Source organism: Mauremys mutica, chromosome 4 (genome assembly GCF_020497125.1).
Source record: "Mauremys mutica isolate MM-2020 ecotype Southern chromosome 4, ASM2049712v1, whole genome shotgun sequence".
Lineage (NCBI taxonomy): Eukaryota > Metazoa > Chordata > Testudines > Geoemydidae > Mauremys > Mauremys mutica.
The window spans coordinates 48,196,622-48,221,627 of NC_059075.1; the positions used below are offsets into that span (position 1 = coordinate 48,196,622).

The 25,006-nt window shown below is 40.6% G+C and overlaps 1 protein-coding gene across 1 annotated transcript in view; it reads right to left on the minus strand.

Moving 5' to 3' along the window:
- Positions 1–25,006, minus strand: part of NPAS3 (neuronal PAS domain protein 3) — an 836,061-nt gene that overhangs the window by 578,926 nt on the left and 232,129 nt on the right. The window contains exons 3-4 of the mRNA XM_045016654.1: positions 3,266–3,510; positions 3,103–3,153 (exon numbers count right to left, since the gene is read on the minus strand). Coding sequence (XP_044872589.1) covers positions 3,103–3,153; positions 3,266–3,510 — 296 coding nt within the window. The remainder of the gene's footprint in view (positions 1–3,102; positions 3,154–3,265; positions 3,511–25,006) is intronic.

The window sequence follows — 25,006 nt, forward strand, 5'->3', positions numbered from 1 at the left end:
TTCAGTATATACTGTATATACAAGTATCTTGCTTATTCTTCGATTGATATGGTCTATAAACAGATGTTTTATTTTATATATTTGTGTATATATTTATTGCCTGTCATAAGGACACGCCTCCTGATTTTAAGAATTTTAGTATTTAAAGTCAACTACTGCAAAACATATAAATAATTGCTTACCATGGCTAATATTCCCAAGTAACAAGGTCTTAAACAACAGGCCAAAAAAACTTGACTGAAATTTCCTATATTAGAAAGACAGAAAATTTATCTAGTTTCAGCAAATGTCAAATCAGTGACTATTGCTTTTAAGATTAATAAAAGATATAATGGTTTCTAGACAGCCTCTAAACAAAGATTACTGTGAATGGAGAAGTGATTTACCAATAGTTACCACAATGAAATTTCTTTAAAGGTTACAATCATCAGTTATTTAGCTGAAACACTGCTGAGAACGGCTGGCCATATTTTGAATAATGCATAATGTTCATTGTAGACTTGATCTGTATTATAACAATACAGATATTTCTAAAATAATGGAGAAAACTATCTGTTACTTTCCAATTGCTTAACATATCATTTCCATGAAGTAATTGACTCTGGAAATATTACACAGCATCACCTAAGTGTTCTTTTTGCAACCGCAACTTTGAATAATCTATACAAAATGAGCATAAGAAAACAAACTCATCAGCCTTTATAGACTTCTAAGAAAAGCTGTGATGAATACAGGGCAGAGTAAAGGACCTTTCTGAAATACTAAATTAAAATGATTAAATTGCTGTACATAGTCGAGGACAAATTTAAAACTAAGCTTTGAAATTTAATTATTAACATGAACAGACCATCACATTTGAAGGGGGGAAAAAAGCAGTTGCCCACACAGTGTAAGTACTTCTCATATAATTTTCCAAACGCCTTTAGGGTCTATTCAAGAAATTGCTTGGGGACGCACAAAGTACAATGTCTTGCGTTTTATTGTAGGATTATGAACCACACTTCATATGATGCTGCAGGCTATTTATGAGAGCTTGTTTATCCATATGAACTTCTTCAAGGGCAGCAGAAAAAGACCTTAATAAATGAAAATGAATTTCTTTTGATGTAATTTCATGAATGTTTGATCGGAATGCGTAACAGGTTTATGTTCAAGGAGAACTAGTGAAGTAATAAAATATACATGCAATGTACAGTTGAACCTGCTTATAATGAATTCACATATAATGAAACACTATTTACTAGTATGGTAAAGTAGAGTGAAAGCTCCACATTATTTCAAGGCACTGCAATGTGTAAAATAAAATCCTACTTAGTAATAGTGAACTTCCACTTAAAAAAAAGGACTTCTAAAATTGCAGCAGTAGAGCCTCCAACTGGGTGGAGACGCAGCATTAAAATGTTTCATTCTGCTTTTTTGTAGGCAGAGGCATGGGTGAACCTGAGCCAGAGTGCTTATATTTAAATGTTCCTGTCTGACAGTGACCAGTGTTCAATTACATTTTTTTATTCTAAAACAGGACACTGAAAAAGGAGAGTGTATACTATGAAAACGTACACAAAATTTTTTAAATCATGACCCAGAGACCTGCAGAAATCAGACATTCTGTACCACAGGAGAGCCTGTAATAGCATTGTATTCTGTATCACTGGAGAGAGAGCCTGTAACAGCATTATATAGGGCTGCATGTGTTATTTCAACAGGTAGATTACAGATGCAATAGACAACAATAACCCACTTACTTTGCATCACTACTGTAACAGCCTTACTGTATTTAGCAGCTATCCCAGTGCATGAGAACATATACTTTTCAGAATGAGAGGATATGAGAGTAACACTTGCATATTTTTGATATCACAAGCATGATGATAAGTAGTCATAATCTTATACTTTGGATGATGCCATTTCCATTCTTTCAGGAAAATATTACATGGCAGATGGTATAAATGGACATATATGAATAGGGACAAACACATGTATGGTCCCTAGATCATTAGTCTGAAAGTCAGTTGTTTTTTGCCCTCCCTGTTTACCTCCTTCCAATGTAAAATTATGACATTTTTCATCTAATATTCTTTCTTCTAGCAAGAAGGGCAACTGAAAGCTGCCTACGTAGCCAATGCTAATACCAATACTAATAGCCAGCTGTCAAGTACTGACCTACAAAGTCACAGATTCCTATCTGTCCCTTAGAGGTGGCCACTTCTGATGCCTCCAACTACATACAGCCTTATACCATATAGTCCAGTCCAGTGTTTCAAGTGTATAACTAACGACAACAGATAGAAAATGAAGGGTTAGTGATATCCTGCTCAATCTAGAATACGTCTCCTCTAAAACATAAAAATTAATGGCCAAAATAAAACAGAATGAAATTCAGTTCTGCCAAAGGCAGACCAGAGATCTAACAACCACAATTTTAAAGGCTTTCAGTATTTCTAACTTCATTAAAAATTGTTACATTAATTATAACAGAAAGGGAGATCACACTTATCTGCCTGAGAAAAGGTAGGATTTAAAGATGACACTAAAAATGTCAGTCTTAAAAGATTATACACATCACCCCAAACACTGTACAAGACCGATTTACATATATGGGTTCTAAAGTAAGGCTAACAGCCCCTGGACTTGGGTGCTCCAATGGGTACACAGGTCAGAAATACCCATTTTATTTCTCTAACTGCTCATTTGAATACACAGTTTAGATGCTCACATTTGAAACTAGGTCCATTTTGGCTAAATTTCTAACTACATTAGCTCAGAGGTCAAAATATTTTATGAATAAATGGCAAGAAAATAAATGAAATTCAGGTCTTAATTTTGGTGACCAACAAAATTTGAAGTGCTTGAATTTACTTTTAACCTGAATTCAATTTTTAATATACCATACAATAAATGACCCCAAGCCAAAAAAATGTTACCATGCTCCAAAAAAAATCATATTTTTGTACAGTATGAAAATAAACAAAAACACAATAACTGCAAATCACTTTACAACAAATCATTTAATCTCCATCTCCCAGAAACCTTACTGCTATCATAGTTATACTGACAAAGTTTGTTTTTAAATAAAATATAAATAGAATAAGAGGTTTATTTCACCTTCACATGGTGTCTTTCTCATGCAGACCTCAGATTTCCACATTTGTATCCCTTTAAAGGATTTGATATGCAGGGAAAGAAGAAAGGATGATGGTAAAAAATTCAATTTAGATATTACTACAGGCTGCCACAATCCATACTAAACAATATGCTATTTTCATACCTTTTACTGATGTGTTGGGTGGAGGTCCTTCCATTCTCAAGTTCCACGGAGGATCCCCCTGATTAGCAAAGTCCCTCATTTTCAGATAGCTAATTGTAAGTCGGATAATGGATGCCTTGTCAAGCTGACTTGTAATGGCTGCAGGGAGTGGCAACAACTTTGCCAACTCATAGAATTCAAAATTTTCCTTTCCCCGGCGAGAGCGAGCAGCATCTCGGGACTTTTCCTTTCGCAAGGCTTGTAAACTGAAACAAAAACAACAAAGGAGGACATTCATCAGTATTAGTGTTCTGTCACATTTAACCCACTTGCTTTCATTGATGGGTTCCTATACAAATTACCAACATTTTCCAAATGCTGACATGTACAGATATGCAATTTTCAGGATATACTTCAACAATACTGTGCTCTTTCAATATTTGAATACTAATTATGGTATTTTCCTTTCAGTAGTAGCAAACAAGTTCAGTAACCATTCTTAATTCAGTTCTCATCCTCTAAGCCTGACTGCCCTGACCACCAATCAGTCTCACCCATTCACAGGGCAGATGGATTTGCCAGGGGTTTCACTGGATGGATTAAAAGGGCTCCTTAAGCATCTTGACCAATCAGAGCCCAGCTCTGTGTCAAGCTCCACCAAAGGTCATACCTCTGGCTCTAAGAAGCCCTCTTATTAAGCCTCATTATGAGAAGCTGGGGGAAGAGCAAAGGGCCACTCACATTCTCCTCCGACCATCCATGTGCTTTGGGAGATGTCTTATCCAAGCAGTTGTCCCTTATCCTTGGGATATTTGTATTGCCATTTAATAATAATGATATGGCCATTTCCTTCTATTTCCATACTAATTTGAATCTTTGAGAAGATTACTGGTCCAATGGATGGGGTTGGGGGGAAGCTTCAGAGGTGATATATCTTGATTTAAGTAAGGTTTTTACCACAGCCCAACATCACATTCTCATAAGTAAACAAGGGAAATGTAGTCTAAATGTAATTACTATAAGGTGGGTTCATAACCACTTAAACACTGTACACAAAGAGTAGATATCAATGGTTCACTGTCAAACTAGAAGGACACATCTATTGGGGAACCGCAAGGATGTGTCATAGGTCCAGTATTATTTATAACATTTTCATTAATGACTTTGAAAGTGGAATGGAGAATATGCCTATAAAATCTGTGGAACTGAAAGGTGTTGCAAGCACTTTGGAGGACAGGATTAGAATTCAAAATTGATAAACTGGAGAATTGGTCTGAAATAAAAAAGATGAAATTCAATAAAGACAAGTGCATAGTACTTCACTTAGGAAAGCAAACTCAGCTGCACAAATACAAAATGGGGAATAACTGGCTAAGTGGTCATACTGCTGAAAAGGATCTGGGGGTTACAGTGGATCACAAATTGAATATGAGATCAACAGTGTGATGCAATTGCAACAAAGGTTAATATTTGGAGGTGTATTACAGGAGCATCATCTGTAAGATACAGGTAAGGCCTCAGCAGGAGTACTGTGTCCAATTCTGGGCACCACACTTCAGGAAACATGGACAAATTGGAGAGAGTCCAAAGTAGAGCAACAAATATAATCAAAGATTTAGAAAACCTAACCTTTTTCCAACATTCCAAATATCTGACAAACTTCAACCGTAAACATCTTGTTTTTAAAACAACATGCAAGAGAAATTTTTCCTTCTTTCCCTCTAATGGGGCATTTCCTCTGAAATTTTATTTGTTTGACGTGTAGGGTGGGCAATATTTTGTTCAGTATTTTAACCATCCAGGGGTTGAAGTGGGAGCTTTCTATTCAGGAAAAACAGGTTATTTAACAGTAACTGTTCTTCAAGATTCACCTTTCTGGGATATGGTGCCGCTGGTGTCAAGCTGCAGCGTGATATAGTTGCCCTATTCTATATAAGGGACAGTATCCCTTCAGGTCCTTTTGCCTAACTGAAGAGTCCTGATACCATATTAGTTAGAACTCCAAGGCATAGGGGAAGGTAGGCAGGTAGCATGAATCCAGAGGCAACTCTTGAAGAACAGAAGTTATTGGTAAGTAACGCCTTTCTTCTTCGAGGGCCTTTGTGTATTTTCATTTGTGGGAGATTAGTCCTTCCCTACCAGGATGGAGGGCAAGGAGTTCTTAGCTAAATAAGGATTGGCCCTCCTAAACTGGGCATTGGAGCATGATGATAACTCCAAGAAGCAGTGTCTGGTGAAAGTGTGCATAGAACTCAAAGTTGCTGCTTTGCATATTCTCCTGGGGGAACCTGCCTAAGGCATACCATTGACACTACAGTTGTCTCTTGAAATGAGTCTCTAAACCAGCAGGTACTGGTTTCCTAGCTGAAACTTAGCAATATTCCATACATCTCCTAATTCAGTAATAAAGTCTCTCTTTGGTAATAGATTCTCCCCATACGTTACAAATAATTTACTGGATTTTCTAAAGGTCTTTTCTAGGTAACAGAACACCCTCTTTACAGTGAGGTTATGGTGACAGAACCTGGGGAAGAACCAAGGAAGGAAAACATATTGAGATAGGTGAAAATTTGAGACCACCTGGAAGCTGGGATGGGGACTCACGGTGACTTTGTCCTTGTGGATCACAGCATAAAGCACAGTGGCAATCAAAGCACTAAACTCACTGACCCTCTGACCAGATGTAATTGTTATGAGGAATACTATTTTTATTGCTAAATGTTTGAGAGCAAGAGAGTCTTGTGCCAGAGGCTCACAAGAAGTGCCCATTAGCTTCATTAGAACAAGATTTGAGTTCCAAGAAGGTATCATTAGTATATGGCTGTAATATCTCATACAAGGTATCACATGAAAGGTCATGATTAGGGCCCTACTAAATTCACAGCCATGAAAAACTCGTCATGGACTGTGAACTCTGGTCTCCCACCGTAGAATCTGGTTTTCTGTGTGCTTTTACCTATAGGGATTTCATGGGGGGAGTCCAGCATTTCTCAAATTGAGAGTACTCACCCAAAAGGGAGTTGGGGGGGTCACAAGGTTATTTTAGGGGGTACTGCCTAAAGGATCAGCAAAGAATCCTGTGGCACCTTATAGACTAACAGACGTTTTGCAGCATGAGCTTTCGTGGGTGAATACCCACTTCTTCGGATGCAAGTCATTGCATCCGAAGAAGTGGGTATTCACCCACGAAAGCTCATGCTGCAAAACATCTGTTAGTCTATAAGGTGCCACAGGATTCTTTGCTGCTTCTACAGAACCAGACTAACACGGCTACCCCTCTGATACTTGCCTAAAGGATGGCATTCCCATCCTTACTTCTGTGCTGATTTCAGAGCTGGAGGGTGGTGGCTGTTGGCCGGGTGCCCAGCTCTGAAGGCAGTGCCCTGCCAGCAGCAGCACAGAAGGGTGGCAATACCATACCATGCCACCCTTACTTCTGCGCTACTACTGGTGGTGACACTGCCTTCAAAGCTGGGCTCCCGGCCAGCAGCCACCGCTCTCCAGCTGCTCAGTCTGAAGGTAGCACCGCATCCAGCAGCAGTACAGAAGAAAGAATAGCAGTATCGCAACCCTCCCCCCAACCCGCCAACTCCTTTTGGGGTTAAGACCCCTACAATTACAATACTGCGAAATTTCAGATTTAAAAAGCTGAAATCATGAACTTTATGATTTTTAAAATCCTATGCCCATGAAATTGACCAAAATGGACCATGAATTTGGTAGGGCCCTAGTCATGATCTGCTAAAACTCATTGTTCTGTCAAAATATGTGCATCATCATTGTATATAGAATTATGATATTCTGCTAAGAGAACCTTCTAAGAGCCACTTTTCTTGCACTGGGGTCCAAGTAGGGTGACCAGACAGCAAATGTGAAAAATCAGGATGGGGGTGGGGGGTAATAGGAGCCTATATAAGGAAAAAGACCCAAAAATCGGGATTGTCCCTATAAAATCAGGACATCTGGTCACCTTATGTCCAAGGCCTCCTATGCTGTTCTTAGAGAGTACCTAGCAAGCATACAACCCTTGGTGCCAAATGCCATGGCTGCTTCCTTCCATTCCTCAGGCAAGGAATCTAAGATGGGGCTCATGGCATCCAACAGGGCATAACTGAAATAGGACTCAGCAGCTTGATATTGGCAGTTGAAGGCCTAATGAGCCAGATGAGTAGGCTCTGATGCCATAATCATCCAAGTTACACCCTTTCCTGTCAGAAGGGGCAGAATAAGATGTCTTGTTGTACTTAACAACCATGTGCAAATACCACCATGAAGCTTACTGAACGATTGGTGGAAGTGCTGAGGTCTGTGCCAGAGTTGATCTCACAGAAGGCAGTGTTGGGGCCACAGCAGCAAAATGTTTCTTGCATCAGAGGACCTAGGCAGGGAGGCTAGACTCAATACCTTCAGCCAGCCCATTGGAGTATCAGGCTGTGGGCACTGAGAAGCCAGATGATCCTGGAGCCTAATATGCAAGAAGTGAAGTTATAGCAAACCATACACTGAGTTACTGAGTGGTCTTGCCAGACACAGAAGACACAGGCGTCAGTCTGCTGTGCAACAGATGGACTGGAAGCACACCTCTTGAAGCCCTTATGGACCCGGGAGCCTCAGCACAAAATACCCCTAGGCAAGGGCTATGTATGCTAAACTATCCTATATATACTATACATACTAACTACAAGAAAATAACAATAATAACCTAGGCTAAGGGAAGATCTAGCCTGAGGACATTAACTGTATGTATACACTGAAACATAAGACCTGGGTTTGAGTTCAGGCTCAAGCCTGAACTCTGTTCCATCTACACACAAATCCCACTAACCCGGGGTTCCCACTAACTCAGGCCCCAGGACCTCATGGGAGGGGAAGGTCTGAGCCTCAGCCAAGCCAGGACCCAGGGTTCAAGTCCCATTGCTTTGCTGTGTAGACACAGTCACACTGGACTTGTGCACTGGGATTCTGCCAAAAGTATTTCACAAGCCCATGGGCTGACTTTCTTTGCCCTCAGGACAATCAAGTTTTCCCACATTTCACCAACAACAAAGGGCTAGAGTGGCCACAAATCTGGGATATGAGTGGTTAGACCCACATAAAACCGTGTAGATGCTGGAGCCCCAGGTTGGGACCCAGGGTTCAACAATTCCTAACATGGGGTTACAATTGAGAGTAGATGCTCAAGCCCTAGGTTGACAACCCCAGGATCTGCCATCTCGAGTTCTACTAACCCCGGGCTTACATTACAATGTACCCACAAACCCTATAGTGAATTCCATTCACTCTCTGCAAATGGTTGGAGTTTGGAAGGGTGCACTCCCTTATACGAGTGGGGCATAAAACATGGTAGATGCAGAATACATGATGGTGTGCTGTGGTATCAAAGTTTTATTGACACTCATTTGGGATAATCTGAATAACTCACTCATGACTTCAATATTCTTGTGCTCATTCCGGTCTTACACTGACACACCCTTTCTACCACACCCAACATGTATTCTATGTATCTTTTACTTTTATAGTCTGCAAAAATGAAGAGCTTCACACTCTGTGATTATGCAGACTACCATGGCATTTTTTTTAAAAAGGTTAAAAAAAAACATACATGCTGACCAACATTAATAATTCCTTAGATTATTAATGGTCTGTTTATTTTCTGCATTTGTCTCTGTTTTGACAAGATAATCAATTAAGTAAGTTTCAGTTTCAATTTTTAGTGCTGCAAGTCTGTATTTCAAAAAGAATCGGTGAATATTTATATTTATGCACAACTGTTCCTATTTGTATTTTGAAAATACAATCTTGGAGCCCTTGTTATTTGTCTCTGGTTTCATATGGGTGTGCTTGTTTGGGTTTTTTTAATTTGGACACATTTTTACATTGTCCCTTTAAACCCAATTCTCAATACAATTCAAGAATTCCCTCAGTGAGATTCTTTTGAAATGTCAGTTTTCACAACTCTGACCCTGCATAATTATACCAGCACTACAGGTCCCATAGTCTTTTAAAGTGACAGCACTGAATTTGTAATAAATAGTGATTGGTTTGGAGGGCTACAGCAATAAAATAAAGCTCTAGGGACAGAAAGGTTGTTGAAACTATGATCTAATGGCTGAAGCCAATGGCAATGACACTGTGTGTACTTTAGTCTATTGCCCATTTTCATTAACTAGTACCAAAAAATGTAGCAAATTCTCACAAGGTGTGCAAATTAGTTTTTGTAATGCTACTGAAATCCTGTGTTTTCACCAGTGGTGCTGGAATATTTAATAGTTGGGGTGCTGAAAGTAGCTTTTACTTTTTACCTCATCCCCCGCCCCCCATGCCCCTGTCCACACCCCCTTCATCCCCCAGAGCTGGGGCCAGGAGCAGGGCCATGTCTCCAGGAGGAGGCTGACCCAGGCAGGTGTAAGGGGGCTGAGGCCAGGACCACAGCTGGGGGCGGGGATGGGCCAGGAGCGCAGCCCCAGGCACGGGGCCAGCAGCCAGGATCCCACATGCGGAGCCAGGAGTGGAGCCTCAGCCACGGGGGCCGGTGGCCAGGACCCTGGGAGCAGAGCCATGGGATCCAGGCCCCAGGAATGGAGCCCTGGGAGCTGGGGGTCAGGGGCCCAGGAGCAGAGCCCTGGGTGTGGGGCCCCAAGAGTGGGGCCAGCGGCCAGGGCCCCGCATAAAACCTGGGGATGCTGCAGCACCCCTCACACCCCTAGTTCCTGTGTCTATGGTTTTCACAAGAAGGCCTGCAAACACGGCAAGACGCCAGAATTCTTTGCAGCACTGTACAGTGACAGCAGTGATCATCATCATACACACAAATTCAACTTGTGAATTTCTTAAGCCTCTAATAGAAATAAGGATTTCATTTAGTAGCGGCAAAACCAGATCCAGTACAATAATATTTAATACCTAATAATGTCTAACCATTTTATATGTAATCATTAAATACAGATAATTAAAACATTTCTATAGTCTTTTTCATCCAAAAAATCTTGAAGTGCACTATAAACATTCTTCAGTTAAGCCTCAAAGCACCTTTGTCATCAGATGGATATTATATCTCCTTTGAAAAGATTGTGTGAATTGTGCAAGATCACACAGTGAGTTATTGGGAGATAATGAACTAGAGCCCAGGAGTCCTAACTCCCAGTCCTATGCACTAACTCTAACCACTAAATAACACAGACTTTCAATTATCTGCATTTTTTTCTGTACATTTTCTAGGGTAGCCAAGATAACACCTCTAATTGTTAAATAGGTAACTAGGTTAGAACTAGTATGATGTATGGAAATACAGTGCACTCCTTTTATAAGAGTCACATCCATCCCGGATATTTTGATTCTTATAAGCAGTTGATTCGTACAAGCAGAGTATTTTAGTTAGTATAGGAATGATTTTGTCCCAGTGGTTTTGATCACTATATGCAGTTGATTCTTATATCAACGATTCTTATAAATGGAGTGCACTGTAAATATAGACTGCTACTTACACAACTTACTAAATGTACAGTAGTTTTTTAATTATACATGGTAAATACTAGAAATACACAAAAAGAACAGGAGTACTTGTGGCACCTTAGAAACTAACAAATTTATTTGAACATAAGCATATTCTTTCAAGCCTACCGAGGAAAAGGGGTGTAAGGACTTGGGGGGGGAGGAATTAGTCTTAAATCTGCACAGGAAAGGGGGGGTTAGGGACTTGGGAAATATTTGGGGAAAGGCAGAGTTCCAAGTGGCTCTCCCCTAAGATTTGGAACACGCTTGGTGGTGGCAGCTTACTGTTAACCTAAGCTGGTAAATAAGCTTAGGGGGTCTTTCATGCAGGTCCCCACATCTGTACCCTAAAGGTCGGAGTGGGGAGGGAACCTTGACATGGTTATGCTCAAATAAATTTGTTAGTCTCTAAGGTGCCACAAGTACTCCTGTTCTTTTTGTGGATACAGACTAACACGGCTGCTACTCTGAAACTAGAAATACACTTTCTCACCTTGTATTCAACTTACTATCACTAACCTACAGGGCACCACATCACTGTATTACTCTTTTTTAGTTAAACCTATGCAACTGAATACATAGATGGGTCAATTTTAGCTGATTTGGAGGGGGGGGGAGAGGGAATATGAGAGAGAGAGAGAGAGAGAGAGAGATTTCAAACATTCTGACCTAACATAGCACTCTCTCATCAGTCCCTCTTTTAGCCACATTTCTGACTGGGATAATTTTGGCCGGTGTGTTCAGGGGGACAAAGACAACCTAGGTTGGGGTTAAAGATGGTTCACATCAGTGGGTGAGCACAGCAGCTGGCTATTAATGTTATAAATGGAGTGCACTGTAAATATACTCACTCTATTTTCGGGTTTGCAACATTTGCGTGTGTCCTTGGTAAATCACTTAAGCAGTCCCTGTTTCAGTTTCCTCATTTGTAAAATGGGAATAATAATTAAGGCTAAGATTTTGTCACAGATATTTTTAGTAAAAGTCACGCACAGGTCACAGGTAATAAAGAAAAATTCACAGAAGCCCATGACCTGTCCCTGACTTTTACTAAAAAATATCAGTGAGAAAAATAAGGAGCTGCGGAGTCCGCACACCACGCACAGCAGCTGGGCAGCTGCTCCGGCTCGGAGCTCTGGCGGTGGAGCTTGGAGCTCCAGGATCCCCCGCCGCCCACAGGGGCTCGGCATTCTCAGGGCCCCCCACCGCCCACAGCTCCTGGCCGCTGCGGGCTGAAGTCACGGAGGACTCTGGAAGTCATGGGTCACCTTATACTTATAAATTACTTATACAAGTCATCACCTTAATAATACTTATACATTTGTTAATTAATGTTTGTAAAATTATCTTGAGAACCTTGAAGGGGAAGTTCTACATATGTACAAAGTAATATACTAATTATTAAGAAAAGTTTATTGAACATCAGAGGACACAAAGGTGATTGTGAGTCACCCTGGTTATTCACCAAAACCTTATTTTTAGTGCACTTCAGGCAATTACCATGATCATAGGTACCAAATGGATGCTATAATCAGAACTGCTTGACAATACAACTTCAACAAGACCTTGGATGGTGGGCACAGAACCACCATATGGTCATGTATTGTGACGGGAAAGGTTCCAGGTCCATCACACATTTGTGAGCATTGTAAAGGCAGAAAGACAGGGGCATTCAACTTGCACCATTACTGATGGTGGGAGGAGACAGCAATGCTGATGCTAAGATTCTCCATGTTTTTTGTTTTGTTTTTTACATTATTCTAATGGCAGTTCTAAAGTACTTGTGAAATAATAGAGGGGTTTTTTTCAGTATAACAGTTACAAATGAGTAGAGGAAAATGAAACAAAATATACTGTGGTCCTATAGGATGTTAATCTTAATTGAAATCATGCCTGGTTTTGCAAAACTGTAAATTAAATACAAATAGCCTACCAAAATCAATACCTAAGCCATCTTCAAGTTTTGTTCATTTCTAGCTTCTATACTATTATCAATGACTCCTTTGGATTGTGTTTATTATTCTGACTTAACTTCTGAATAGGTATTTTTCCCCTTTCAGCTTTTCTTTTATCCCAGTTATTATTTTTCTTGGTAAAACTGCATACTGTGTCACATCTACAGATACTTCCCTTGTTCTACAGGTGGTATCCCAACTCAGAATTTAAAAGCTTCTTGGATTACTAAACTAATGATGTTATTACATAGAAGAGAACAATATTTATTTTATTTTTTTAAGTACATATGAGAAGTCAGCTAAGCAGATTTGTATGGATTTCCCTAATTGTTTGCTTAGGAGATCCTAGCATTGCACAGTTCTACTATTTATCAATCTGGCATGCAGCTTCAAAGGAGGAAGGCAAATCTGTATTAAAAATTCAACCATCAAAAATTCATCAAAGGACTCCAAGATTTTAATTCATGAACCTTTGAACACCCTCAGTACTTGGTCAGATCTCTGGTCATAGTTATCAGTGGAGTCCATAGTTACTACAATATCTACAAAGAGTACTGTGGCACCTTATAGACTAACAGAAGTATTGGAGCATAAGTTTTCGTGGGTGAATACCCACTTCGTCAGACGCATCAATATCTACACTTGCTCTGACATGTGCTGCATGAGGAGACTTTCGGGTGAAAGTGCAACATATAATCCACTGAGCCACAATGCCTTTCCAAACAGTTCTTCTCATCAGACAAGATATATCTGACATCGGACTAAGTTCAAAGTCAATCAAATCAAGCCCTGTGCATGAACAAACACTTTTCAGGGGCATTCATTTTTCCATGCCATAAAATCAGTGCTCTTACAAGGCAAAAGTTAGCCAAAAATGTAAACAAAACTATTATCTGGTATTATCATGAATATCATAGTCCACAAATTGAAGCCCTTTAATGCTGTCCAAGAAAAAGTAATGACTGCAGAAACCTTCTTTAATGTGTGAAGAAAGCTACACAGTATATGCTGCAAGTTAAAGCTGGAACCTTCAAGTTCAAGGTAAGAACTCTGCTGCTTAACTAATGCACTGTTCATAGCTGTCATCATTAATTTATGTTAGCCTCTGTAAACATCAAGAGTATAATAGGCCAATTTCACAACTAAATATAGATGCACATTTTGCCCTTATATAAATGGCAGATTGCTGCTGTAGATCATCACTGCAGCAACACGTCAGTAAAGATGCACTGTTTGATGGTCTGATGCTCACACAATATATAAAACCAGTTGTAATGGTTGTTTGGAAGCAAAGTGTAACATAGCAGCAAAATTTCATTTGTTCCACAAACTCAGGATATATTAAGCTTCGCTGACAAAGACTGTTTGATGTGCTAAATCAGTTTGACCTTCATTTTTGCTTTATATTTCTCATTTAACACATGAAATGACCACTTTTTTTCCTCTATACAAGAAAATATCATAGAACTGGAATACCATTAAAATGTCGCCTTTCCTTATATGTAGCAAAAAATAAGTTTTAGGTATTTCAACTATTTTTGTAAATGAGATGTTATAAGTTGTTAAAAATAATGCACATATTAACCCACATTTTTGATAATTACATCTAGGTTTTGTATTTGTTTGACATCAAAATGTTACAGAAGTGTATCAAGTAAATGCATGGTCTCTCCCTCAGTAAAGGTGTTTAAATCTTATTAAATTGTTTTATCATCAATAAGCATCTTTGTCGCAGTGCTTTAAATGACAGGCTTTACTTTCAAAGTGAGTTATTAGAACAGTAATAATAGGAAGCTATCAGGTTTTTTAGGATGTCTAACCAATGTCCTACACAATTTTTTAAACTATTGTACACTTTAATTCAAACAGCAATTAAATATGCTGGTATAACACCAAATCTTTTAATTGTACCATTCAGCTCAGACCCAAATTCCAGAACTGAATTGTAGTGTTGTGATCTTTTTTTGAACCATGCAATTGGCAGTGTCAGGATAATAGAGAAACTACAGTTTTATCAAGCAATTTTGCAGCACCAAACAAACAGCACTTTACCTTGGAGCAACTTGTACATTTCACACCTTAAATTTCTATTTACCAAATCAGCTAATCACTTCACAATTGAACTTCTCAGAACAAAAAATTATCAATTAAAGTGGTTGAAACTCCTGCAAATTATCATTTAGGAATGAAGTAATTGCTTTCATCAGGGCAGAAAAGCCCGCCAGAACAGAAATGTCACTTTAGATTAGTGTTCTCACTCCTGAAGCTATGGATGACACAGCTGATATAAGACTAAATGCCAAGACCAATCAATTGCTTTTGTGGCTCTGTTCTGAGCTGCTGTAAAAGGGGCCATTTTCTAGGATCTACTCTTCATTATAGTAAATGCTATCTCCTTGGTAACATAATTCCATTTCTCATAAATTCTGTCTGAGAGCATTGTCCTAACAATGGATGTTTGTGGAAAAGAATGCTGTTGGTTTAATGCACAGAATTAAGTGTGAATGGCTGTCAAAGTACTATAGTTTACTTGTTCTTAAACATAAATTGAAGTCTTCTCCATTAAAAAAAGAATACTTAGGCAGCAATGAATGTTCTGAACAAGCATAATATATTGTATTTGGAGGTGTTGGGTTGCTGATTTAGAGTTGTGACTTTTTTTGTATACATATGTTCTATCTATAATGGGCACACTGGTCTTTAACAGAAATCTGTCAGTTTAAGAGAGAGTAGATAAACACTCCACTTATTTTCACAGCAGTGTAGTTTGGAAATGTGAAACTGCTGAAGAAAACACGGTCTCATTATCCTATGACATGCTATTTGTTAGCAGATTCATCTGTATATAAAAGCCTTCTTTGAACTGAGCCCTTTCTGGAAAATATCTGTATTTCAATTTGTATTGTTCATCTTCCTAAAATACTAAAAATCTGAGTTATGGGCTCCAATTAAAAGGCTATCTGAGAAGCTAATTTGGTGGAACAGCAGCAATTTCCTGCACTGATCTCTTCGTGACTGAAGTTTGGAAACAAATTTAGCATTACAGGTCTTAGTCCAAAACAGGATGAAAAGTATTCTCCTGTCAATGAGCATAGGCAATTCCAATTAACAATAACAAGAGCTATGTGCCAAGAGAATATACTGCTAAACATATAAAGGAGTCATTGATTCAATATTAAGAGGAAGAGTGCAACTTTACTATAGTACTGACTAGGGGCAACCAATGAAGCACCATAGGCATGCTGTTGCCAACTTTTGCAAATACAACATGTTTTGCCTACTACTACTTCTACAGCTGACGTGGAAGAGGCCTATGATGATATGAAAGCTGAGTGCTCAAATCCTCATGATGAGCTGGGGGTTGGGGGGGTGGATGGAATGGCAAGGCAGAAAAAAATATGAATATTTCACCATTAGTATAGGTACCCTGCCACCTGTGCAAGCTCCAAAAATGTCAGAGTTTGATTTAATAAACTTATCCTTCCAGAAACCAAGCTTCATTCTCAAAGACCTAATAGTAGCATTTATGGGGGATTGGATGCCTGAGTGCACTATTAATTAATTCTAGAGCCTTGCAGCTATAGGTCACCAAGTTTGAATCCTGTCCAATTCAGAAGGGACAAAATTCCTCTCCCCACATCTGACAGAAATTTGGTGGCCCCTTTATTAGATGAGTTCAGCAAGTCCTACATCACAAACTCACCACCATGCTTTACACTAGATTGCAAGTTTTTTAGGGCAGGGAATGTCTCTTACTATGTGTTTGTACAGTGCCTAGCACTATGGGGTCCTGTGGTTGAGTCCTTTAGTGAGAGCTCTTTTGGAAGGGGCTAGAATTACCTGACTCACTGTAAATTTGTAAGAGGTGGCAATACTCAGGGCCGGCTCTAGACCCCAGCGCGCCAAGCAGGCGCGTGGGGCGGCCCTTTCCCTGGGGGGCGGCATTTGGCTCCGGTGGACCTGCCGCAGGCATGCCTGCGGGAGGTCCACCGGAGCCCGGGACGAGCGGACCTGCCGCAGGCATGACTGCGGCGGGTCCCCTCTTCCCGCGGCTCCAGTTGAGCTCCCGCAGGCATGCCTGCGGGAGCTCAGCCGGAGCCGCGCGAAGAGGGGACCGGCCGCGGGACCGGGGAAGGGGCGGCGCTGCGCACGGCTGCTTGGGGCAGCCTATTTTCTAGAGCCGCCCCTGGCAATACTATAATTGTCAGACACACATTGGGGATGGTCAGTGGAGTTTAAAAAAAATCAAAAGACCAAAAACTCCCAAGAATTAGTCTTTAAATAATCTCATGATTCTTAAGCCAAATTCATGATTTTGGGGGGATCTAAACTCATGATTTGTGAACTTTTAGAGCTGGCAATGATGTAGGTATTGGGACTTGAGAAGAAACAATAACAGATGTTGCACAGGGTAATGCTTTGAACTGACCCCTCATCTGTAGTTGTGCCTTAGTCCAGTGCTAGCATGAATTACATAGGCTAACTGTCCTTATCCACTTCACCCTACCTTCCCACTGAGAAAATTATGCTTAGGTTAACCCTCCTGGCCTCCCAGTGCATGTAGGAATGGATCACTTACAGTTGCAGAGGCTTCCAGACACGTTGGGAAGAGGGAAAGCATCCCCTACATACCAGGGCAAGCAGAAGGATGCATGTGTGGCGTTTTATAGATTGGTAGTGAACTGACTAGGCCTCTGACTACATATGTTACTTTGCACAGTCACACATGTCCTATGGGGTGGTTCTTATTACATACCATTGCCTCTTCAGATGGAAGGGGAAAAACTGGAGAACACTGAGATAAAATAGAACTAAATAGTGTAAGTGTTCAAAAATACTTGGAAACAAAATTTTAGAATACTATGGAACAAATTACAGAATCAAGGCGCAACAAAATCTATAATATGTCCTTTCTCCCGCTCCTGCCCTCATCCTCATTTACTGTAAAAGTTTATATACAAAGACTAGAAAGGTCAATACTAACAACTATCAATTCAATTTTGTGATTAATATTTTCTGAAGAATATTGTTTACATTGGCATGTGTTGACCAAATTATTGCAGCATGGTAGTAATATTACAGCTATGGTTGATGGAAATTCCATCTCCAATTTCACTCCAATATAATTTTTTCAAGAAATAACTTTTAGGGCCAAAATTTTTCATGCTGGGTCTCAGACCAGAAATGATTTTTTTGCCTGTGAAAAGTTTGATACAAATTCACAGAGCCATTTTTTAGTTATCTGAATGTGAAAAATGCGTTCAAGGTGCACATTTCAGAGACTTACAGTACTTGATATTGTTATATTTTTAACAACAATTATAGCTGTTTGCCAGAGGGGTCAGGAAGGAGGGTTCTCTCTCTCGCTATACAGCATTTCACAATTGGCCAGGCATATTATTGGACCACTGCCAGAGGCATAATACTGGAGTCAGGATATCTATGGTCTCCTCTAGTATTGCAAATATTGCTGTATTTGAGAAATTAAGATTTTTTTGGACACTTTTTGAGTTCATCTACTGAAGATAAAAAATCTCTATTTTCAGACTTGCTATGCATATAGTCAAAAATGAGGAATATGTGCTTTATCTTGGCTGTCGACATTTAAGCCTTATTTTAAAAATCTATGTCCTTACTGTAATTGCATATTCAGATCAGGTATTTGCACATGACATATACACAATTTATGCCCAGAACTGTGGTACAATCATTATTTTACAACTCACTGGAATAGCAGACCAAGAACAGTTTCTAAATACAATTTTCAGAGGTTGTTTGGCCAAAAAGAGTGTGCCATAAAAAATGGGCAGTTTGTACACAAAGATTACTCATGATGTTGCAATATTTTCTGATCTAAGTAACAATATTCCTAAATCTTTCCTTAGGTCAGTTAGTATATGTCTATCAAACTTGTTTACAATGTACACCACTATGATTGGTAACTCTATTAGGACGGTATCACCTTTATTTATTTATTTATTTATTTTTTCAATCAGACATAAATCTGATTCTCCATTAACAACATTTACCTCCATTAAAAACATCTAACTATGAAAAGAGTAAGAAAGTGGTCTCTATCTGTCAAACTACACAATCTCTGAAATTACTGTATTTAATAAAAGAATAAAATTAACCAAATATTACCAAAAAAGTAACCCTATTGCTCTTGATTCTAAGTCGTGTGTATAATATACAAATAAAATATACATTTTCTTTAATTCATTCTGTACTTTGGTCATGAGACCTACATATTTGAAATTACTGAAACATCTTTTTATAGAACTTTCTTTGTTATCAGTACAGCTATTCTTTTTTGAACCAAAACGTTTATTTTAAAATGCATCCATCTGGCTGCACAGACTAAAAAAAAGTAATAAAACATACATGTTATCACCAAAGTTATAAAATATAAATGAAATCTTCCAAACTAGGACTCAGACATCAACTTGTAGAGCTCACTCAAACCATTTTCCCAGAAGGGCCAGAGTGATTTATAAGCCAACAACCACCAGGGAAGCAAATTCCAGAGGTGAAGCCCCTTCCCTGAAAACTCTTTGCCTTCAGCTTCTTCCCTGCTTTATTACAAAGCAATAACTGCCATCCTTTCCATTTATAATCCCACCCAAATAAACAGGTTGAGAGTGTGCCCGCCTACATAAACTATATCAGCAACCCACCACAGGATATTTCTATGGTTCTTCTTCCTTGCATTAAGCCCATCAAAAGGGGTCTGCTCTACGAGTCTTTTCTCTCCAAAATGCTCTGTTGAATGTCATATCCTCTATCACACCCCATGCTAACATCTTCTTTTATGACATCCCACCACTACTTCTTGGGGTGACTTCTCGTCTTTTTCCTTCAGTCTTGATCTTTTCAACTCTTTTACCCACACAGTAGTCAGGACATGAACAAACCATCTGAGTCTGCACTCCCAATTTTTTTCATTTATGGGTGCTATCTGAGCATGTGTCTAACATGCACATTTCTCATGTGGTCTTTCTTGCTTACACCACTCATCTATCGTCCCATTTGCATTTCTGTGGAACATATTTGCTCATGCTCAGTTTGCTTATGCTTCTTTGTTGACTAATGCTCACAGTCCTACATTATAATTGGATGGACAACCATTTTATAGACTTTCCCTTATAATCTTACTGGTATCTTCCTGTCCCATACTGCACCACTTCTCTCTCTCTCTCTATTTGAGCCAGGCATTTATTATCCTAGCTCTAATATCATCCTCCATTTTCTGGAACACAGATTATTGAAATTTTGCATTTTCAGTACTGTCTACCCACCTAGTTTCAGGGATAATTCTTCAGTGTTCACCTTACAGATTACACACCATATATTCTTCTTCCTCTAGTTATTTTGAGCCCATATTTCTCCAACAAATCCCTCCATATCTTTCACCTTACTGCACAGAAAGATATCATCTGCAATCAACATGCAAGTACTTCCATCTCTATGTTCCCTCTGAGGGAATCCAGGATGAGGATGAAAAAGAAAGGTCTCAATGTTGACTCCGATGACACTAGAAGTTCTGAATATTGACCTTGCACCTAACTACATGGTTATGATTCTTATTGTGGCCATGAAATCTTGAGCTTCCCAAAGAGTCATTATCCACATAGATGCTAAAGTCACATAAAGCAATTCAGACAGGATTTTCAAAAGCACTCTGCCCATTTCTACACCACAAACTTTTTCCAACACAAGTCGTCATAAAGCCAGCCACTGCAGTTAATACATTGGTTGTACATGTGTATACTTGGCTCCCTGCATCAGTGCTGTGGATACTCCCTGAGGGGATTTGTGTCAATGCAGGGTGCCCCATGGGTAGATATCCCAGTATGCAACTTGCCACCATCCTGCGCAATGTCTTTTGAGAAGTACTGGCAAATCATAGTGGGACAGAAACAAGTCGCAAAGGGGTGACTGGGAGCAAAGGGGTCAACTTTCCAGCATGCAACTTTCCCCATCTCATAATGTCATCTCTATCCCATAATTTTTACGTTTTAAAAAAAATCTCATGAACCAGCGCAGCCCTCCTCCCTGTCCACCATCTCTGACAGAAGCATAAAGCCTGCACAGCTCTGCACTATTGTCACAAGCATTGCAAACACAGGATACACAATCCCCCAGTATTTGCAGAGCCACAAGAACCACCATTTCATCAGGGAACAGTTACGTTGTGGAGATTGCTGTGGGACCTAGTGAGAACCAATTCAAGGTTGTTGGTGGCATTCACAGAGCAGCTGCAGATGGTGGATTGCCACTTCTGGTCCCAAGAAACAAGCACTGACTGGTGGGGGTGCATCATAATGCATGCGTGGGATGACGAGCAGCGGCTGCAGAACTTTCAGATGCAAATGGCCACATTCCCGGATCTGTGTGCTGAGTTTGCCCCAGCCCACAAGTGCAGAAATGTCAAAAACAAAGCTGCAAGGACAGTGAAGAGCTGAGTGGTGATCCCACCGCAGAAACTTGCAATGCCAGATTGCTACTAGTCAGTGCGAAACCATTTGAGTGGGAAAATCCACTGTGGGGACTGCTGGCATGCCAGGGTGCAGGACCATTAATTGTCTCCTGCTACACAGAACTGTGATTCCAACGATGTGCAGGACATAGCGGATGGCTTTGCAGCAATGGGGTTCCCAAACAGCAGTGGAGCCACAGATGGCATGCATATCCCCAGCTTGACACCAGACCACCTTGCTACAGAGTACATCAACAGAAAGGGCTAATTTTCTGTGGTTATGCAACCTAGGATGCTTCACTAACATCAACATTTGCTGGTCAGGAGAGGTGCATGATGCTCACATCTTTAAGATCACCGCACTGTTCAGAAAGCCACAAGCAGGGACTTTCTTTCCCTAATGGAAGATTATCATTGGCTACGCTGAAATGCCAATAGTGATCCCAGGGGACCCAGCCTCCCCCTTGCCCTCTGGCTCACGAAGCCATGCACCGACCATCTCAATAGCACCAAGAAAAGATTCAACTACCAGCTCAGCAAGTGCAGAATGACAGTTGAACGTGCTTTTGGTAAATTGAAGGGATGCTAATATAGTTGACTCAAGACTGGATCTCGGTGAAAAAAAATAAACATCACGATTGTAGCTGCCCACTGTGTACTGCACAAGGGGGGAAAGTTGCCACTAGGATAGAGAGCAGCTATCTGCTGAGTGTGAACAGCCAGACACAAGGGCTATTAGATAAGCTTAAAACAGCGCTATGTGCATCAGGGAAGCTTTCAAAGAGCACATTCAGAGAAAGCCATATTGTGGTGTACTGTGCTCTACCTGACCCTGCAGCTTTGGGGCCTGTTAGATATTGTGTGGTGCTTAGCGTACATCTACGAATATAACACTGTCAATGCACCTATGAATTTTGTGGTGTTTGCTGTACATTTATGATTATTACTCTGGGTTGGTCGCTCAACCTCTGAGTTGTGTAACAAGTAAGTGGGTGCTTCAAGTACCGCTAGGCATTCTGCAGCATATGTTGGGAGCTAATAAAGATGAACAAACAATAGAATTTTATTAAGTAGTGAAAACACTGCAAAAAAGTTCTGTGCAAGTTAAAAGCAAATAAATTAAAAATTAATACATTTTTAATGAGGTTCCAAAGGGGAAAGAACACTCTGACCTTAAAGCCTATGAGTCTATTTTAACTACACATACAGCAATCATGGCTCTCACAGGTCAGTGTATGTGAAGCTGTGGTTGTCCTTAATGTCCCCCGATGTGAAGTGATAGGAGTAGCAAGGTAGCCCCTTATGCTAAATGCAATGTTCTGGGGGGATCTGTAATGCTCTTTTCCATAGACTGCAAAGGGAGGCGAGCCCATGATTGTTGAACTTGTAGGTCCACAGGAGTCTGCAGCATCTGTATTTGCTGCCAGAGAAGTCCCATTATGTCCTCCCTCTCCTTTTTCTGCTGGGCCTCACTCCTGTTTACTCTTTCCTTCACCATACAGTCTGCAATATTCAACCTCCAGGCCCTCTGCTCACAGTCTGATGCAGAACTGACTTGCAGGATCTTGCTGAACATGTCATCCTGAGTCCCTCTTCTTTCTCCTCCACTGGCTCATGCATTCCATGGGTGTGCAGAGGGAACCTCTCATGGCTGCAATGGCAGCAGCTACAGATAAAAAAAACAGAGGTACCATTGTCGGTACAGTCATAACAGAAAGCAAAAGTTAAGATTCATAACTCCCTTCCTTTGTTCCCTTAAAGTTTTAAACAAGGCACGCTTACTGACACTTCTGCTCGGGATTGCTTGTGCACAGCACCACTCATTGTGAATTCACCAGCCACGGTGAATATGGCCCACCAGGGGCGAGGGAAATGAGAGGAAATAGCTTGGTTGCATGATACTATGAGTACAGGGCAATGCCACTGAATGCTGGCATCATTTTCGACAGGCCGTGATTTTAGCTGATATTTCACTCTTGCGGAGTGACAAAGACACAGAGAGCACAGCTCTTGCTTGTGTCCTGAATCTGCCCAGGCCTGCATGCTACTAGCGTGCATACCACAATGGTACCTGACAAAGTTATAGCTGAATGGCATGGGAAAGTGTCCTACCGAGGAGGAGGAAACAAGGCTACTATCCTAGAAAGCTTCAGAAGAGGATTGCAGAGGACCGCCATAAAAAAGCTTCACTGAGATCTCTCAAACGGATTCAAGGAACATCCTTCATACATACATAAACAAACTGCTCCAAATGCCCCCGCTACTTGCTTAACTCTAGGTGGCAATGAAAAGCAGATAACTCTACCTCTCTTTGCTTTACTGTGACGTCTTCTAGTAAGAGTAAATTAATGAAAAGTCAATAGCTTTCTCCTGTTAGGTTGGGGGCACTATCAGTACATCACTGTAATGCAAAATACCTTTACAGACTTACCTGAAGTTCCTTCCCCAGCATTGGGGTCACCTGTTCTCAACTGCTGGAACTGACTGGATAGTGGTGGAGTCTCAAACAGGTCCTGGTTCATGGCACTGCTAGATCCCGGTCACGTGTCCCCCATTCTCTAGCTCTTTCTCCTCAATCTCACTGTTTACGGCAGGAGTCTGTGACTCAGGCTCCTCTGACATAGCCACAGTGGTTTGCAGGGTGCTGGTGGGGTCTCCGCCAAGTATGACATGAAACTCTTTGTAAAAGCGGCAGGTCTGCAGCTCACCATGGACTGACTGTTGGCCTCCCAGGCCTTCTGATATGCCTGCTGCAATTCCTTCACTTTCACACATGCCGCTGCGGATCCCCATTATACTCCTTCTTCTGCATCCCCTGCGCAATCTGATCAAAGATGGCACATTTCTGATGGCGCAATCTGATCAAAGATGGTCCACAGCTGTGCCTGCACAACCTCTTCCCCCCACAAGCCCAGGAGTTCCAATATCTCCTGTCCCAGGTCAGTGCATGTCTGTGGCATGTAGCTGACATGGTCAGCTGGGCAGTTGCACACAAGATGCACAACCAGGAAAAGGCATTTCAAAAATTCACAGGGCTTTAAAGGGAGTCTCCCAGTCTCCGTGACCCCTGGGAAGAGGAGTTCACAATTGTGACCAGAGTAGTCAATGTTGAGCATTGTGGGACAGCTGCTGAAGGAAGGATAGGGTCAATATAGTAACACAGCATCTACACCCGTGATGCATCTACCACAGTACATCGACCATAGCTCAATGCCACTCAGGGAGGTGGTTTTACTGCATCACTGTAACAGAGCACTTACATCAGAGGGAAACAAATTTAAGTGTAGACACATGCATAACCTGGTTGACACAAGATGGCATACTTTGACCTAATTTTGTTGGCCCACTGAAGTTAAGCCCAACACTGAGTGCTTTTCAGAATTCCATCTAAGTCTGTATAATGCCAATCACCACAGAGATGAATTCAATCAGTTAAACTAGCAACAATTTGGTGCTATGGGGGGAATCTGCATACAACTTCAGCCCCATTTTAATTCCATCTTAGGACTCACATGACTGAAACACATTATCAAGGTTTGGAATGGGAAATAGTTTCAATGACACATACAGCTAATGGTAGTTGCTGTATGATGTTTAAACCTAGCAATTGTATTAGCTTTGTGATGGTTGTGAGTGGGGATTTAGATAGGGAGAAGAAAGGAGAAAGCAGAAACCATCACAAAGAGCTATTATACCTGATGGGCTCTACACAAGACAGATGAATTGAGAGCTTCAGTATTCAAAATAAAAAGGATACAATCATATGTCTGGTTAACTTACAGGAAATAGTTCCATAGACAATTTTACACTAACTACAGTGATTTGAGCAATTTTTTA